We start from the raw sequence: 13,283 nt of genomic DNA, 5'->3' as shown, positions 1-13,283 counted from the left end.
GGATACTGAGGTTGGATGTGCACTTTAAGAAGGACTGAAGCCCATTTCCTCCTCCCCACTGGCTGACTTTTAAGGCAGGCGTGCCTCTGAATAGCTGGTCACTGTGAATGGCCTGCCTCCCTCCTTTCCTCCTGAGAACATCTCCACTGGGTAGGACCCCGGGCTTCACGGGGCCAGTTCCTGCCCCCTAGTGGTTCAGAGCCTTCATGGTTTTGGTGAGACCTGCAGTCTTCACTCCCTCTGGTAGGTCAACTCCAGCTCACTGGCAATCTTTGACAGTTGTCATGCGTGTCCCATGGAGTCATCTGTGGCCTCTGTAGAATGCCAGAGGAAATGCCACTGGACAAGACAGGCTGACCGGGGCAGGCTCACCAGGCTGAAGGGCAAGGGCTGTGGGCGAATTTATCAGAGACAAGACAGAGCCTACAGAGCCAGACAGCCTGGCTTTGAATCCTGGCTCCACACTCACCAGTGCGTGTCCCCGGGCAAGTGAGTCCATCTCTCTGTGCCTCAGGCTCTGCATCTGGGAGGTGGGGCAATAACAACACAACCCTCCAGGGCTATGGGATTCATGAGATTAAGCTACCAAAAGCCTAGAGCAGAGCCTGGCGCAGAGTAGGGGCAAAATAGGAGTCTGCTGCTGTTCCTCCTGCCTCTCCTTGCAATGCCTGTGAGGGCCGTGGGATCGTGTTGGGGAGCAGAGTGGGGTGTGGGAGGGGGAGGCACAGGAGGAATGAGCGACAGCTCCTCTGATCTCCCTTCTGTGGGTCTGGTTGCCTCGCTCCTGCCCCAGCCCCACCTGCCCTGGCTGGTGACTTCAGGGATCTGACCCAACTTCTCTGTGCCTCTGCAAAGGGGGGCTAATCACAACAGTACCTACCTCAGAGGGCTGTGAGGGGGATTAAAGAAGCGATTAAAGGAAAGCACTTCGACTGCCCCTTGAGCACAGTCAGCTCTCAGCAAATGTTATCTGGCATCATCATTCTTATTTCAGCTCAGTGGTTCTCAGGCACCATGTACAGCAGAATCTCCCAGAAGCTTATTCCCAGGTCCCACCTCCAGAGGCTGACTCAATTGCTCAGGGGTGGCCCAGGAATCTGCATTTTTACAAGTCCCATTTGTCCTCTCAAAAGCACTGCAATGCACCAGAAACACCAGCTTTTCCACCTTCCCTACTTCGCCCCACTCCAGAACCCAGAAGAGACATCCTCATCATCCTTTTGCAATCCCGATGTTCCATTCAGATGGCACCACACTCCCTGCCTACCTTCCACATCCTTTTCAAGTAAATTTGTCTTTGGGTTAAAGTTCCAGTCGTAGACCTCAATGAATGTTAAAAATATATATTTCTACAAAAAGTGGAATAAATGAATGCCTACATGAACAGTGAATTCCATTCCACAGAAGAGTGATTCCCAAAAAATAAACCAAACCAGTCCACCTTGCTTCGTTAGGTACAGGAAACTTCCACCATTCTGCTTCCACCCATTCTACTGCCCCCTGGAGTTTCAGGAATTCTGCCTTTGGCTGGGGACCTGGAGCTGCCTTTGAGCCCAGAGAGCAGCTGTGGGAGGAGTCTGGAGTTGGCAGGGAGGGGGATGTCTTTACCCAGCTATAGGAGGGCGCTCACGTGCAAAAGCCTGCTTGGCCCTTGGTTCAACCAGGGGAAACTCCTGCCTCCTTGTCATGCTGGACACCCCCTCCCTAGAGCCATGGACATGAGCCTGGGTACCTGGGCACCAATTTCTAACCCAGTAGACCCAGCCACACCCATTTTCCTTTGTTCCTCCAATCTGCTGAGCCCTTTCCCATCTCAGGCCCTTTGACCTTACAGTACTATCTGCCAAATGTGTCGTTCCTCCGTCTACACCCAATGCAGGCTCTGTCTCCTTCTGGACTCAGCTCAAATGTCACCTTCTTGAGAGAGACCTTCCCTACTCATTGCTCAAAGTGGCCTCCCTCCTATTCTCAATCTCACCCAAATTTCCCCCCTTGGTATACAATTTGTAATTATTCCATGTATTGTTTATTTTGTCTTATTCTGATTCTCTCCCCAGACTATAAGTCTCTAGAGAAGCTGTGTGTCTGTTATTGCCTAGAGCCAAGCACAGTGCCTGGCACATTGTAGGCCCACAGGAAGTAATGGCTGACTGAATAAATAAATTTTATCCAAGTCAAACTCCTTGAAAGCCAGTTACCAGGAGAGCAGGGGTTTTAACTTGTGTCAACGGTCACGGCTTAAGAGGGTGATGGAAATCCTGCTACTATCAGCAACATTTTTTAACCAGTTTTTACATTATTTTTTCTGGACAAAGTTGTCATCACATTTTGAAAATGCCCCCCAAAAAGGTAAAGCAGCTTGTTCTAAAGCAAGTTATTTGAAATAGTAAAGGAAAGGGCTACTAGCTGAGGTTTGGGGCAGCCAGCAGCTCCACCTTCCAAAGGAAACCTCTTACTCCTCTGGGCAGGGACAGAGAGCCAGAGAGCCTGCCGGGTGGCAGCTCGTCCTGGTCCCAGCCCAGAGCTCTGTAGGCCTCTGGGTTTCTCTATGTCCCCAACCCCTCACGTGTGGAATGAGATCACACATGGAGCAGGCTTAGCACAGTGAATGAGGCCCACCAAATAAATGTCAGCAGCACCGTCCCTAGAGGTAGCTGCCTGGGGCAGGAAGGCAGGCGGTGGGGGAAGAGGAAACACGACACCAGCTAACTTGTAGGCTTTCCCTTGAATTCCACTCTGTCTCCTCAGGGAGGTCGTTTCTCTGATAACCCCCCTCCCCACTTGTCTGGTGTCCCCACCCGCCACACCCCGCCAGGTATGGGAGCACCATGAGGACAAGGAAATCCAGGGCTCGTCCCAGAGCGGTGCCTTTCTGCTCCCTCCTCATGCACCAGGCTTGGAAAGTCTACACCCTTCACCTGCTCATTTCTTTAGACTCAGTGGCCCTGAGCACCACATCCTGCAATGGGGCAGGACTGACAGCCCTCCCCACTCCCAAGTTCAGACCTTCAAAGAGCCAAGGACAACAGGTTTGTTCCTCCCAACGGTGCCCACTGTTCTCCAATTTTCTTGACAAAAAAATAACAAAATCCCAACTGGTTACACAAGATCAGGAAGACTGGAAAAGTACATTTTGAGGTAACTGATATTCTACAAACATCCCCAAGGGGAGTGTGAGCCCTGCAAGAGGACATCAATTCCGGAAAGCCATCACCCTGAACGAATGCTTTAGTTATGATCTCTTACAAAACTGGATGTGAAGTGCCCAAGGATGGCCCCAGGGCTTCATGAGATTTGCAAAGGACCCTGAACATTCTTGGGGGGGGGGGGGGGGTTGCGGAGCATGGGAAGTCAAGAGTACCTTTGTCCTGGGATTTCACAGCAGCTGAATTGTGGGACCCAGACCATGCCCCCCCCCCCCAGGCCTGTGTGGTTGCCAGGAGTGGGAGCAGATGAGGGACAGAGTGTTAACAGGTAAGGTCAGAGAGAACAAACACCAGGGGACCCTGCAGGACCTGGGAGGCATTGCATGGAGTTTGACATTTGCTCTGTGAGCAGTGGGAAGCTTTAGAAGTTTTGAGCAGAGGAGGGCTGTGATCTGATTAATGTCTTGAAATGGTTAGGCAAGCTGCTGTGTGCAAAACACATTGTGGGTGGGCAAGGAAAAAAGCCACGAAATCAGGTAGGGATCCCCATGCGATAATCCAGGCCAATGTAATGGTGGCTGAGAAGGAGTTATTAGACGTGGTCAGATTCTGGAAGTGTTGACAGGACAGATGGATAGTGGGTTATGAGGAAAGATGAGTTAAGAGGGACTCCAAGGGCTGGGGCCAGAGCAACTGGATGGATTATGGTGCCATTTCTTGAGATGTTGAGGACAGGAGGATTTGTGCTGAATTCTCTCTGACTCCCAACTTCAGAACAATGAAATAAGAGAGAGGCTCTCTGTCCTTCTCCTATAAATCTTATCCATAAACCATCTATCCATCCAATCATTCATTCATTCTTATCATTTAACAAACATTAGTAACTACCATGCGGTAAACATGGGAGGCATTGGACTCACACCCTGCCTTTATAACTTGGTAGGGGGTTTAAAGATCAGCCATTCTCACTCATTCATGTATTTAGTCATTCAGTCACTCAACAAACATTCGTTAACACTTAATTCCTAGCAAGCAAGCATCATGGTAGGCATTGTGAATAATCTTGCCCTTGAGAAAGTTCTAGTCCAGGGGAGCCTGGGTGATTCAGTTGGTTAAGCATCTGACTCTTGACTTCAGCTCAGGTCATTATCTCACAGTTCATGGGATCAAGCCCCGTCTCTGGCTCTGCACTGACAGTGCCGAGCCTGCTTAGGACTCTCTCTCTCTGCCCCTCCCCCACTCATGCTCACTCACTCTCTCTCTCTCTCTCTCTCTCTCTCAAAATTAATAAATAAACACTAAAATAAGTCCTAGTCCAATTGGAGAGCCTGAAATTAGTCATCCTCAGTCACTCATTCATTCATTCGCTTACTGTAGAATCCCCAACATCCAGCCTGCGCAGGGTCTGGGAGACAACTCCTGCTGGATGACCCAACAGTGGGCTCTCCTGGGCGTATCCAAGCAACAAGGTCCCCCTCTGGATCTCTGGCCCTCCCCACAGGGTTCCACCTTCTGCCCTCACCATGGGAGCAAATCCCAGTGGCAGCTGCCAGAGCCCATCACAACACCTCCCCACGGCATGCTCAGGGATAACTCTGGTGTCATCTTTCCACAGGAAACCATGAGTCCACTCATTCAGGCAGCCACCCCCACAGCCACCCATCTGGGTACCTTCTGACCCTTCTTGACACCCACAAGTCCCAGAACCTGAGATGTGCCCAATCTGGAGGCTCCTAGTTCTCCTCAGCTTGCTGTCTTTGCCCTCAGCACTGCACAAGCAGGGCCTGGCCAAAGCCCATGTGGACAGCAAACCAGCTCTGGCAAGAAGTAAGTTCAACCCATGCTCTGCCTACTGTCACAGGGTGGGTGGGGGAGGCGTCATCTGGGTCCCACCACTGACTTGCTGGGTGACCTCGGGTCAGTCATCCTCTTTTCTTCCTTTTTCTCTTAGACCTTTAAGTACAGAAAACTGAGGTTCAGTTGATCATATGCCAGTTCATAGCACATCATTGTTACTATGAAGGTCCTCTTGTGTTTTATTTTGTCATTTTCCCCTTTACCTCTTATTCTCACTCCCATCCCCTCTTCCTTGGCAGGCCCTGCGGTGTGTTTAATATTTGTTTACATATGCTCATGTCCTTATAAAACGTGCAGTGTTTTGATTTGCATAAATGGTACTGCCATGTAGATCCTGTTGTTCTTTATTGCTTTCACTGGATGCTGTGCTGTTGACATCTGTTGCTTCAGGCTGGTACTTACAAGTCCATGAGATTCATCCACTTCACCATCAGGCGGCCATTTCCCTAGGGATGGACAGTTGACTTGTCTCTAACTCCCCACTGTTTTAAACTACAGTGAGATGAACATCCTTATTCATGTGCTCACGCATGTGTTCCTGTTAGGAGCTGTGGAAGAATTTCTCTGGGATATACCCATTTCTGGAATAAATATGATATTTTTTATAATTTACCATAATGATATATTTATCCTGTACTATTTTTTATAGTGTAATAGAATGTATTATAATGTATCATACTAAAAATATACTTTATAATGTAATGTAATGTAGTTATAGAGAGCTAATGTACTACTAGCTATCTGATTTATTAGCTAATAATTTTACAGGATGTTAGCAAAGTTTTCATACATGAAAGTGTTGTGTAACTTTCTTTCCTGGTGCTTTTCTTGAAGCTAGGCAAGTTGTACTAGCTTCATAAAATGAATTTTGCATCTTCTTTTTCTGTTTTCTTTCACAATTATCTCTTTACAGAGTTCGGTGAAACTCTTCCCCAAAACCATCCAGATCAAAAACTTTTGGGGAATGAAATCTTCAACTACTATTTCTATTTCCTAATGGTTCTAGATAATCAGTATTTCCCATTTCCCTCATCACAACTTGGTATTTTATGGATTGCCACAAATGTATCCATTTCATTACATTAGGAAATATATACCACGTGTATTTGTGGGCCTAGGCATCGTCATGGTTACAATGGGTGCAGTTAGAATGGTATTTCATGGGGCTGCTTTTGAGATTTAAACAAAGGAAAGCACATGCCAAGTGCTTTTTCAACTGTGAATATATTTATCACTATAACCACCTCTCCTATCAGAGTATTTAGCTGCACATAATAGAAAACCCAACTCAATATGGCCGAAACAATGAAAAAAATGTCACAGAACCAAAAATCATAGGTAGGACAAGCTCCAGGTATGATTCAATCAGCAACTCAAAGGTGCCATTCAGACCTGGATTTTGTCCAATTTTTTTTTTTTTTTTTTTTTTTTTTTTTTTTTTTTTAGCTCTGCTATCAGCATAGTTTCATCCTCAGGCCACTAGTTCCCAGTGTGGTAGGAAAATGGTGGCCAGTGGCCATCAGAGCTACAGCCTGCCTTGCTCCCTTCCAATAGGAGACAAGGAAAGAAACTTCCCCTCTAACATGAAACATAAGATCTTCTGTTTAGTCTGATTGATAGGGCCAACTTGGGTGATATGCCCACTTTAAACCTGAAAGAGTTACCAGGCAATGATGGTTCAGTTAATTAAAGGCTTTAATCTGGATCAGGAATTGGAGAGAGAGCATGAATCTGAACAAGGTTCAGATGAGAATGATAGGATAGATGAATGGGAGGATGGATAGATGAATAGATGGGTGGATATTGGACAGATGGCTAGATGGAGGATGGACAGATGGATGGATGGATGGATATTGGACTGGTGACTACTAATGTGTACTGGTCACAAATTTCCAAGTGTTGCCATCATCATTAACCCAGAACTGATAAGAGTTCTAGGCATACCTATACTATCACTCTATCTTTGAAACTGTGTGGTCAATGTATGTCTCTCTTATTAGACAGAAAACTGGTTTGTGTCTTTATTATGTACCGCAAGGCCTGATACCCAATAGATGCTCAATAATATTCTTGTTTGGATAAATTATCTCAATATTCCTTACAAGAATCCTGTGAGATGGGTATTATTACTGCCTCTGTTATACCAGTGAGGAAATCAGGACTCAGGAAGGTGACAGACCCAGGATTTGAACCCAGATCTATGACTCCAAACACGCTTTCTCTTTGCAGGCGACAACAGAAACATGGGATACTGAAAGGGGGTCTGGGAGCTGGAGGGAGGAGAGTGAGGTGGAACCATGGTTTCTGCTGCTCTGCAGTGTGGGTTCTGACCACAGGGAGGGTCAAGCAAGTGAAATAAATGTGTCCTGTGTACCCTCTGAGGTTCATCAGAGCTGGGCCCAATCCGGGGCAGGAGGGTCTAGCGCTGATAGGCAGGACTGAAGCATGCCCAGCACTTTTAAAATCCCCTTCCTTTTTGGAATTCATTCTTTTCTGCTGGTAGCTCCACATAGTCCTGCAGCTTGTTCTGGACACAGTGTGGGAGAGATTACATTTATTCTCTTCTTATTTACCCACCTATTTTTCTCTTCAACCAACATTTGCTGTGATGTACATCCCGTGCGTCAGGTTCTCTGTTCCAGATTCAGAGATAGAACACTGGGCGAACTTTCAACTACTATCATCTGTCAGACCCACTGCATGTGTGTCCCATCAACCCTGCAAAGCACAGGTTCCCAGATGAGGAGTATGGGTTTCAGTGTGGAGAGTGGAGTTGGAGGGTGACAAGCACCGATCACTCAGCAAGAAGTGGACGCCCCAGCCTGCAACGTAGGCCCCTTGACTTGCAGTGTCACTGGTCCCTTGTCCATTTCCAGTTATTGCCCAGGGCCTCATGAAGCACAATGCAGAGGGCCGAATCCAGAACATCCGCCTCATGGAAAGTCTGAATGCCTCGGGGCAGATGGCCCCAGGGATGGTGGGCTGGCTAATCAGCAGCATGAGCCTCCAGCAACAGCAAGAAAGCAGGTGAGGCCCTGAACCCTGGCCCTGGCCCTGGGACTCTAGAAAACTCTGGGTCAGAGGGCAGAGCCGAGGGGATGAAAGCACAAGGCTGTGAAGAGGGAAAGAAGGAAGATTGGAAGGAGGGGATAAAAGGTCCAATACAAGGAACGGGGTGGGGGAGGGGAGGGCACTATGAGGAACCACTGGGGAGGGAGCATAATTAAAGCAGGATAATGAAAGCAAAGTTTCAGGAATAAAAGCTTCTGCGTTTAAATCCTGGGGCTGCCACCAACCTTAGGGAAATTGTGGGACCACTCCAGCCTCATCTATAACGTGGGTACCCAGAGCACAGCCTGGACAAACATCTGGGGTGCCAAAGGAACCCAGGTCTAGAGTCAGACATTTGAACCCCACTCTACTGTTGACGGCTGTGTGACTCTTGGCAAGGTGTTTGAGGTCTCTGAGCTGCAGCCTTAAGCCCTCATCAGTGAAATGGGCATAATAACCGTCCCTGCCTCGGGAGCTGGGAGCCTTCTCTGCCCCACATAGTGGATGCAGAGGCAGCAGGCCCTCTGATTAACCCAGCAGAGCCGGCCTGGGCTGCTCACCTACAGTTTCCCTCCTTCCTCTCGAGGGACGCGGCCTCCTCAGCCTCCCAGGCTCCCAGCCGCTCCACTGTGGTTCCAGCTGGCTGGGCCCCTGAGCCCCCGTCTCCCTGATTCAGTCCCTCACTCTCACCATTGTAAGGACCCAGCAGGGTTTCCCCTGATGTGTGTCCACAACCACCTCCCTTCTTTCATTCCCTTCCTAGTTGTTACAAGAATTCATTGAGCACCTACCATGTACCAGGACCTGGGCTGGGTGCTTGCAATATGGCCATAAACAAGACACATGGTCACTGCCTTTTTGGATCCTACATCCTAGTTAGTGAGATGAGGCACAAAAGGAAATAGCTAATTTCAGGGAGATGGACATGTTAGGAAGACAACTTCAGCAAGGTAAGGGGTGACAGTGAAGGGCTGATCAGGAAGACCTTTCTCAAGAGATAATCCTTAGGAAGAATGAAGAGAAGGAAGCAAGTGACATGAAGGATATGGCAGTAAGTGCAAAGGCCCTGAGGAAGGAAAGAGACCGGTGTGTCAGAAGAAGAGAAAAAGTCCTGTGTGGTGGGTGAGCAAGGCGGGGGTGGGGGGGGTGGGTAGAAGATGTGGCTGTGGAGGCAGGTGGGGTCAGACTCTGCAGGTCTTAGAGGCCATGGTATGGAGTTGGGGTTTTATTCCAAGAGCAGTGAGAAACCCAGGCAGAATGTTAAGTAACAGGGCTGCCTATCGGCTGTCGTGTGGAGAAGAGTTCGTAGAGAGGCCCAGTTCATGGCAAGGAACTCAGAGAGAAACTAGAGCATCTCCAGACAAGAAGTGATGGTGACCTGGACCAGAGGAAAGGGACAGAAGTAATGAGAAGTTGCCAGATCCCAGGTGTATTTTGTAAGCAGAGCCAGTGTGATTCACAGATGAGTTGAAGGTTAAGGTGAGAGATGGAGGGAAGGCAGAGGCGGCTTCCAGGCCTTGGGCCTGGGCACCTGGACAGACAGCAGGGCCCTGTGCTGGGAGGCAGCTGCTGGGTCTGAGAACAGTCCCAGGATTTGGATCTGCAGTTGGCTGTGGGTCGTACACATTTGTTGTGTGGAACTGTTGAGGGCCCTCAGGGACAGCTTGCAGGCCAGGGCTCCTACAGGTGGCTCTTGCCCTCCAACCATCTTTAAAAGGATCTGACTCCAAAGCCCACTGTTTGTCAGCCTAAGGTCCTGATGTCCAGATTTCCTTACCCTTGAAGGGCCTCTGCTCTCTCCTTGTGTAGCGCCAACGTCACCAACATTCAGCTGGACTATGGTGGGATCCGGATGTCTTTCCACAAGGAGTGGTTCTCGGCCAACATCTCACTTGAATTTGACATTGACTTGAGACTGTGAGTCATACCGCAGCAGGGGTGGTGGGGCGCTGTTCCTCCCCAGCGGGAATCTGGGAGCTGGTGGGGGAAGGGTGGAATTTGGCAACCTAAGGAACCCAGATCTTTCTGACTCCAACCTGGTTCAAATCCTGGTTTCTGAACTCACTTGCTGTGTGACCTGGGGCAAGTCAACTCACAACTCTGAGCCTTGGTTTCTTCAGCTGAAATGTGGATGGCAATTCCTGGTTGGTGGAGGCAGGTCATTTGCTCATTTAAACCTATGTGAGTTCATGACACTGATTCGAAAGAAAAGAGAGAAACATTTTATTTCTATCATCACCCCTCCCTCCGTCTGTCAGACTATCCTTTAACATCAGCTGCCCCCAAGAAAAGGGAGGGCACAGCTAAACGGTAAAGATTTTTTTTAATAAGACTAACTCTCAACTTCTGAATTTCCAAAGGCCCCTAAGCCGGTCGAGTTAAAGAATTTTCAGAAGCCACTCTGACAGCATTTTCTCCTTTGTCGCCGGCTGCAGGAGTAGTTGTTGAAAAAGTTGTTGAAAGGGTCACTCTTCTCTTGGTGTTGGCTGTTCCACCTCCTCCTCCGTCCCTGGCCCTTTCTCTTCTCCTCCTCTCTCTTGTCCCCAGGTCCTTCAATAACAAGATCATAAAGATACACGTATGCATGAACCTCGTTATGGAGTTCTGCCTGGAGAAAGACGAATTTGGCCGGAGGGATCTGGTGATAGGCAGTTGTTGTGTGGAGCAAAGCAGCATCTACACAACAGTTCTAACTGAGTAAGGTCCCAGCTGCCCTCCCCAAGGCCGGGCCCCTTCCCAACCCCCCCTAGGTGCGACCACATGTCTCCACCACCTCCTGGGTGAGCCCAAAATAGATCTCACCATTTCCCTAGGATCGACTTCTCTTCCTGAACCAGCATCCCAGTGATGGCGCGGCCACCCTCCAGGAGGGACCCTTCCTCTTTCCCCACACCCCGCAGCCCATCCTCCCTGGCTCCCATCAATGACCTTCTGGCAGCCCCTGCTTGCTCCCTCTCTCTCCATCCCTCAGCCACTGCTCCCGCTCATAGACCACTTCCTGGATCCCTGCAGGAGCCACTCTGACACTCCCTGACTCAGACCTCACCTCCTTCACTGCATTCTGCCCCTGCAGCAGAAATAACTTTCTAGCACAGAAATGTGCCCCTGCTCCAAACCCTCCAGGTGTTCTCCAAAGCCCTCTGAATGAAGAGCAGACTCCTAGATGTCAGTCAGGGCCCTCCTCGTGCTCTCGCCTGCCCCACTCTGCAGCCCTTTGCCCTCTCGTGTCAATGAAGGCCCCACCTCTCCATCAACATACCATATATTTGCATACCTCCCTGCCTTTGCACATGCTGATCCTTTCACCTGGAATGCCCTTCCCTTCTCTCAAGAACTCCTCCTCATCACGTATTCATCCAACAAATATTTACTGAGAACTTACTAGGTGCCAGACATGGCATACTTGATGTTAGCCATACAGTAGGGAACCAGACAGAGAAAAAAAAAAAAATAGAGCTATTTATATGGTGCATCTTTAATAGAGTGTATAATAGACCTATATATACTGGCTGACCAACTCTGTCAACCTCAGCAGACTATGAGTCCCTTGAGGGCAATATGTGGGTGTGACTTCTCCCTGTAATTCCAGAATGCTGAAAGCAACCAGGTCGTCAGCGGGTGTTCATTCATTTATTCATCAGACATTCACTGAATGCCTAAATCATGCAGGGCATTCATGGCTAGGACAGTGCAGGGGAAGGACTGAACTCTGGTGCTCTCCTGACCTGGTTCTAATCCAGTCAGCACCTACTAGCTGTGTGACCTTGGGCAAGTCACATCACCTCTCTGTGTTGCCCCCTCAACTACTGCTAACAGTGATGCTTCTTGTAGAGGGCTGGCCGATGATTAAATGTCTGTGTAGGGTGTACTCAAGCAGTCAGTCCCAGCACTGGGACTGCAGAGATTTATCTGTTCTGTTCTACACATCTACCTCTCTTTCCAGAGATATCTCACCAAAGATGAAACATTTTCTCCGCCACTTCAGGGAGAACCTGGTAAAAGTGACCCCGCACCTGGTAGAAAGTCAGGTAAGTTTGAGAAAAATATTTTCCCCTTGGGTATCTTTGAGTCTGAGGGTCAGGACGTATATATTGGCAATTCAGAAAAGAGTTTCAAATCTTGGGCTTCAGAACCTGAAAAATCTCAGTTTTGTCATCTACTGGCTGTGTGTCCTTCGCAAGTGACTTAGCCTCCCCACACCTCAGTTTCCCCATCTGTAGCATGGGAACCATCACAGTCCCCATCTCATGGAGTCGTCATGAGGATTCAGGCACACTTCTAAGTGCTGTGCGTGGCCTCTAGTTGGCGCTCAGCACAAGGGAGCTTGTGGAAATCCAGTGGAAATTCCTTGTGGAAATCCAGTGGAGTCTAAGGCTCCAGCCACAGGCTCTCTAGCTTTCTTCTCCTAGCCCCCAGCCTGACCCTTGTCTCTATGCTGGTGGCCCAGGTGTGTCCTCTGATCAGCGAAATCCTCAGACAGTTGGACGTGAAACTGTTAAAAAGCCTCATGGGTGAGTGTCTGCATCTGTCCAGGGAGGAGGACTCAGGGTGGGCAAGTAGAGAGGCGCCCAGCGGGGAGCTCCCAGGGAGGCCTGCTGGGGGGTGTCTCCATGTGCCCTGAGGACACTTAGAGGTGACCATATGATAATGACCGTTACGGTCTCCCGAGAGAGCTAGGACAGCAGAGGGCACCCCTACCAAGAAGACTGGGCCCTGCCAAGTCACCAGAATCTCCAGACCACCAGAAACTGTAACTCCTCCCAAGATCTCCACTCAGTCCTTCAGGGACCGCTGGCCCCACCCCATACCTGAGACCACCCTCCATCTGTAGACAGACACAGTCCCCAGGAAGCCAACAAGAAGTGCCTAACTACGTACCATTTGGAAAGAGTTTTAACGCAAATGCCTCAGGCACTGGCCCTTGGTCAGCTTGGATGGATGGGAGTCCCATTCGGGGGTTGAACAGGCAGTCACCCTGGTGACTGATCTTGTCTCTTCTCCTTACAGAACAGGCTGTTGCTCATAAATTCAACCAACTGTGAGTCCAGCCAAGCTTCCATGTGCCAGACTTGGAGTGTCCTCCAGCTACCTACTGATAATCAGAAGGAGATTCCACATGTTGAGATCTTAAGCCTCCCTCAGAGTGGGGCTTCCACGGCCCCAAAATCCTTTACCACAGGCCCTGCAGAGTCCTGTCCTGTCCCTAATAAACTCTAGCTCTGAAGGGTA

General features: G+C 49.2%; 2 protein-coding genes and 1 long non-coding RNA gene across 4 annotated transcripts in view; 2 read left to right on the top strand and 1 right to left on the bottom strand.

Moving 5' to 3' along the window:
• The window catches only part of LOC109272564 (uncharacterized), a 27,552-nt gene extending 22,032 nt beyond the window's left edge, over positions 1-5,520 (bottom strand). The window contains exon 1 of one of the 2 annotated variants that reach the window (XR_008417743.1): positions 5,040-5,520. This is a non-coding gene — a long non-coding RNA (uncharacterized LOC109272564). Of the gene's footprint in view, positions 1-4,518; positions 4,677-5,039 lie in introns of those variants that run through there. The other variant, XR_002082512.2, reaches the window with a different exon arrangement.
• Positions 1-13,283, top strand: part of LOC109272557 (vomeromodulin-like) — a 286,851-nt gene that overhangs the window by 161,899 nt on the left and 111,669 nt on the right. The gene's annotated exons all lie outside the window — the stretch shown is intronic.
• BPIFA3 (BPI fold containing family A member 3) lies at positions 4,626-13,283 on the top strand. The gene is made up of 7 exons (XM_019458788.2): positions 4,626-4,973; positions 7,880-8,030; positions 9,864-9,971; positions 10,602-10,751; positions 11,998-12,082; positions 12,502-12,565; positions 13,062-13,283. Exons 1-7 carry the CDS (start codon positions 4,859-4,861, stop codon positions 13,094-13,096), a joined length of 708 nt encoding a protein of 235 aa, XP_019314333.1. The 5' UTR covers positions 4,626-4,858; the 3' UTR covers positions 13,097-13,283.

This window comes from Panthera pardus, unplaced genomic scaffold (genome assembly GCF_024362965.1).
Source record: "Panthera pardus isolate Hobbes unplaced genomic scaffold, ASM2436296v1 HiC_scaffold_25, whole genome shotgun sequence".
NCBI classification, from domain to species: domain Eukaryota; kingdom Metazoa; phylum Chordata; class Mammalia; order Carnivora; family Felidae; genus Panthera; species Panthera pardus.
Note: the sequence above shows the minus strand (reverse complement) of the source record. Positions and strands in the feature narration are given on the sequence as shown.

Excerpts from the sequence above, each read along its gene's own strand:
- BPIFA3 (XM_019458788.2), top strand. The coding sequence starts at position 4,859 with ATGTGCCCAATCTGGAGGCTCCTAGTTCTCCTCAGCTTGCTGTCTTTG. Across the intron at positions 9,972-10,601 it reads TTTGACATTGACTTGAGACT|GTCCTTCAATAACAAGATCA; the intron begins GTGAGTCATACC and ends TCTTGTCCCCAG. Across the intron at positions 12,566-13,061 it reads ACTGTTAAAAAGCCTCATGG|AACAGGCTGTTGCTCATAAA; the intron begins GTGAGTGTCTGC and ends TTCTCCTTACAG.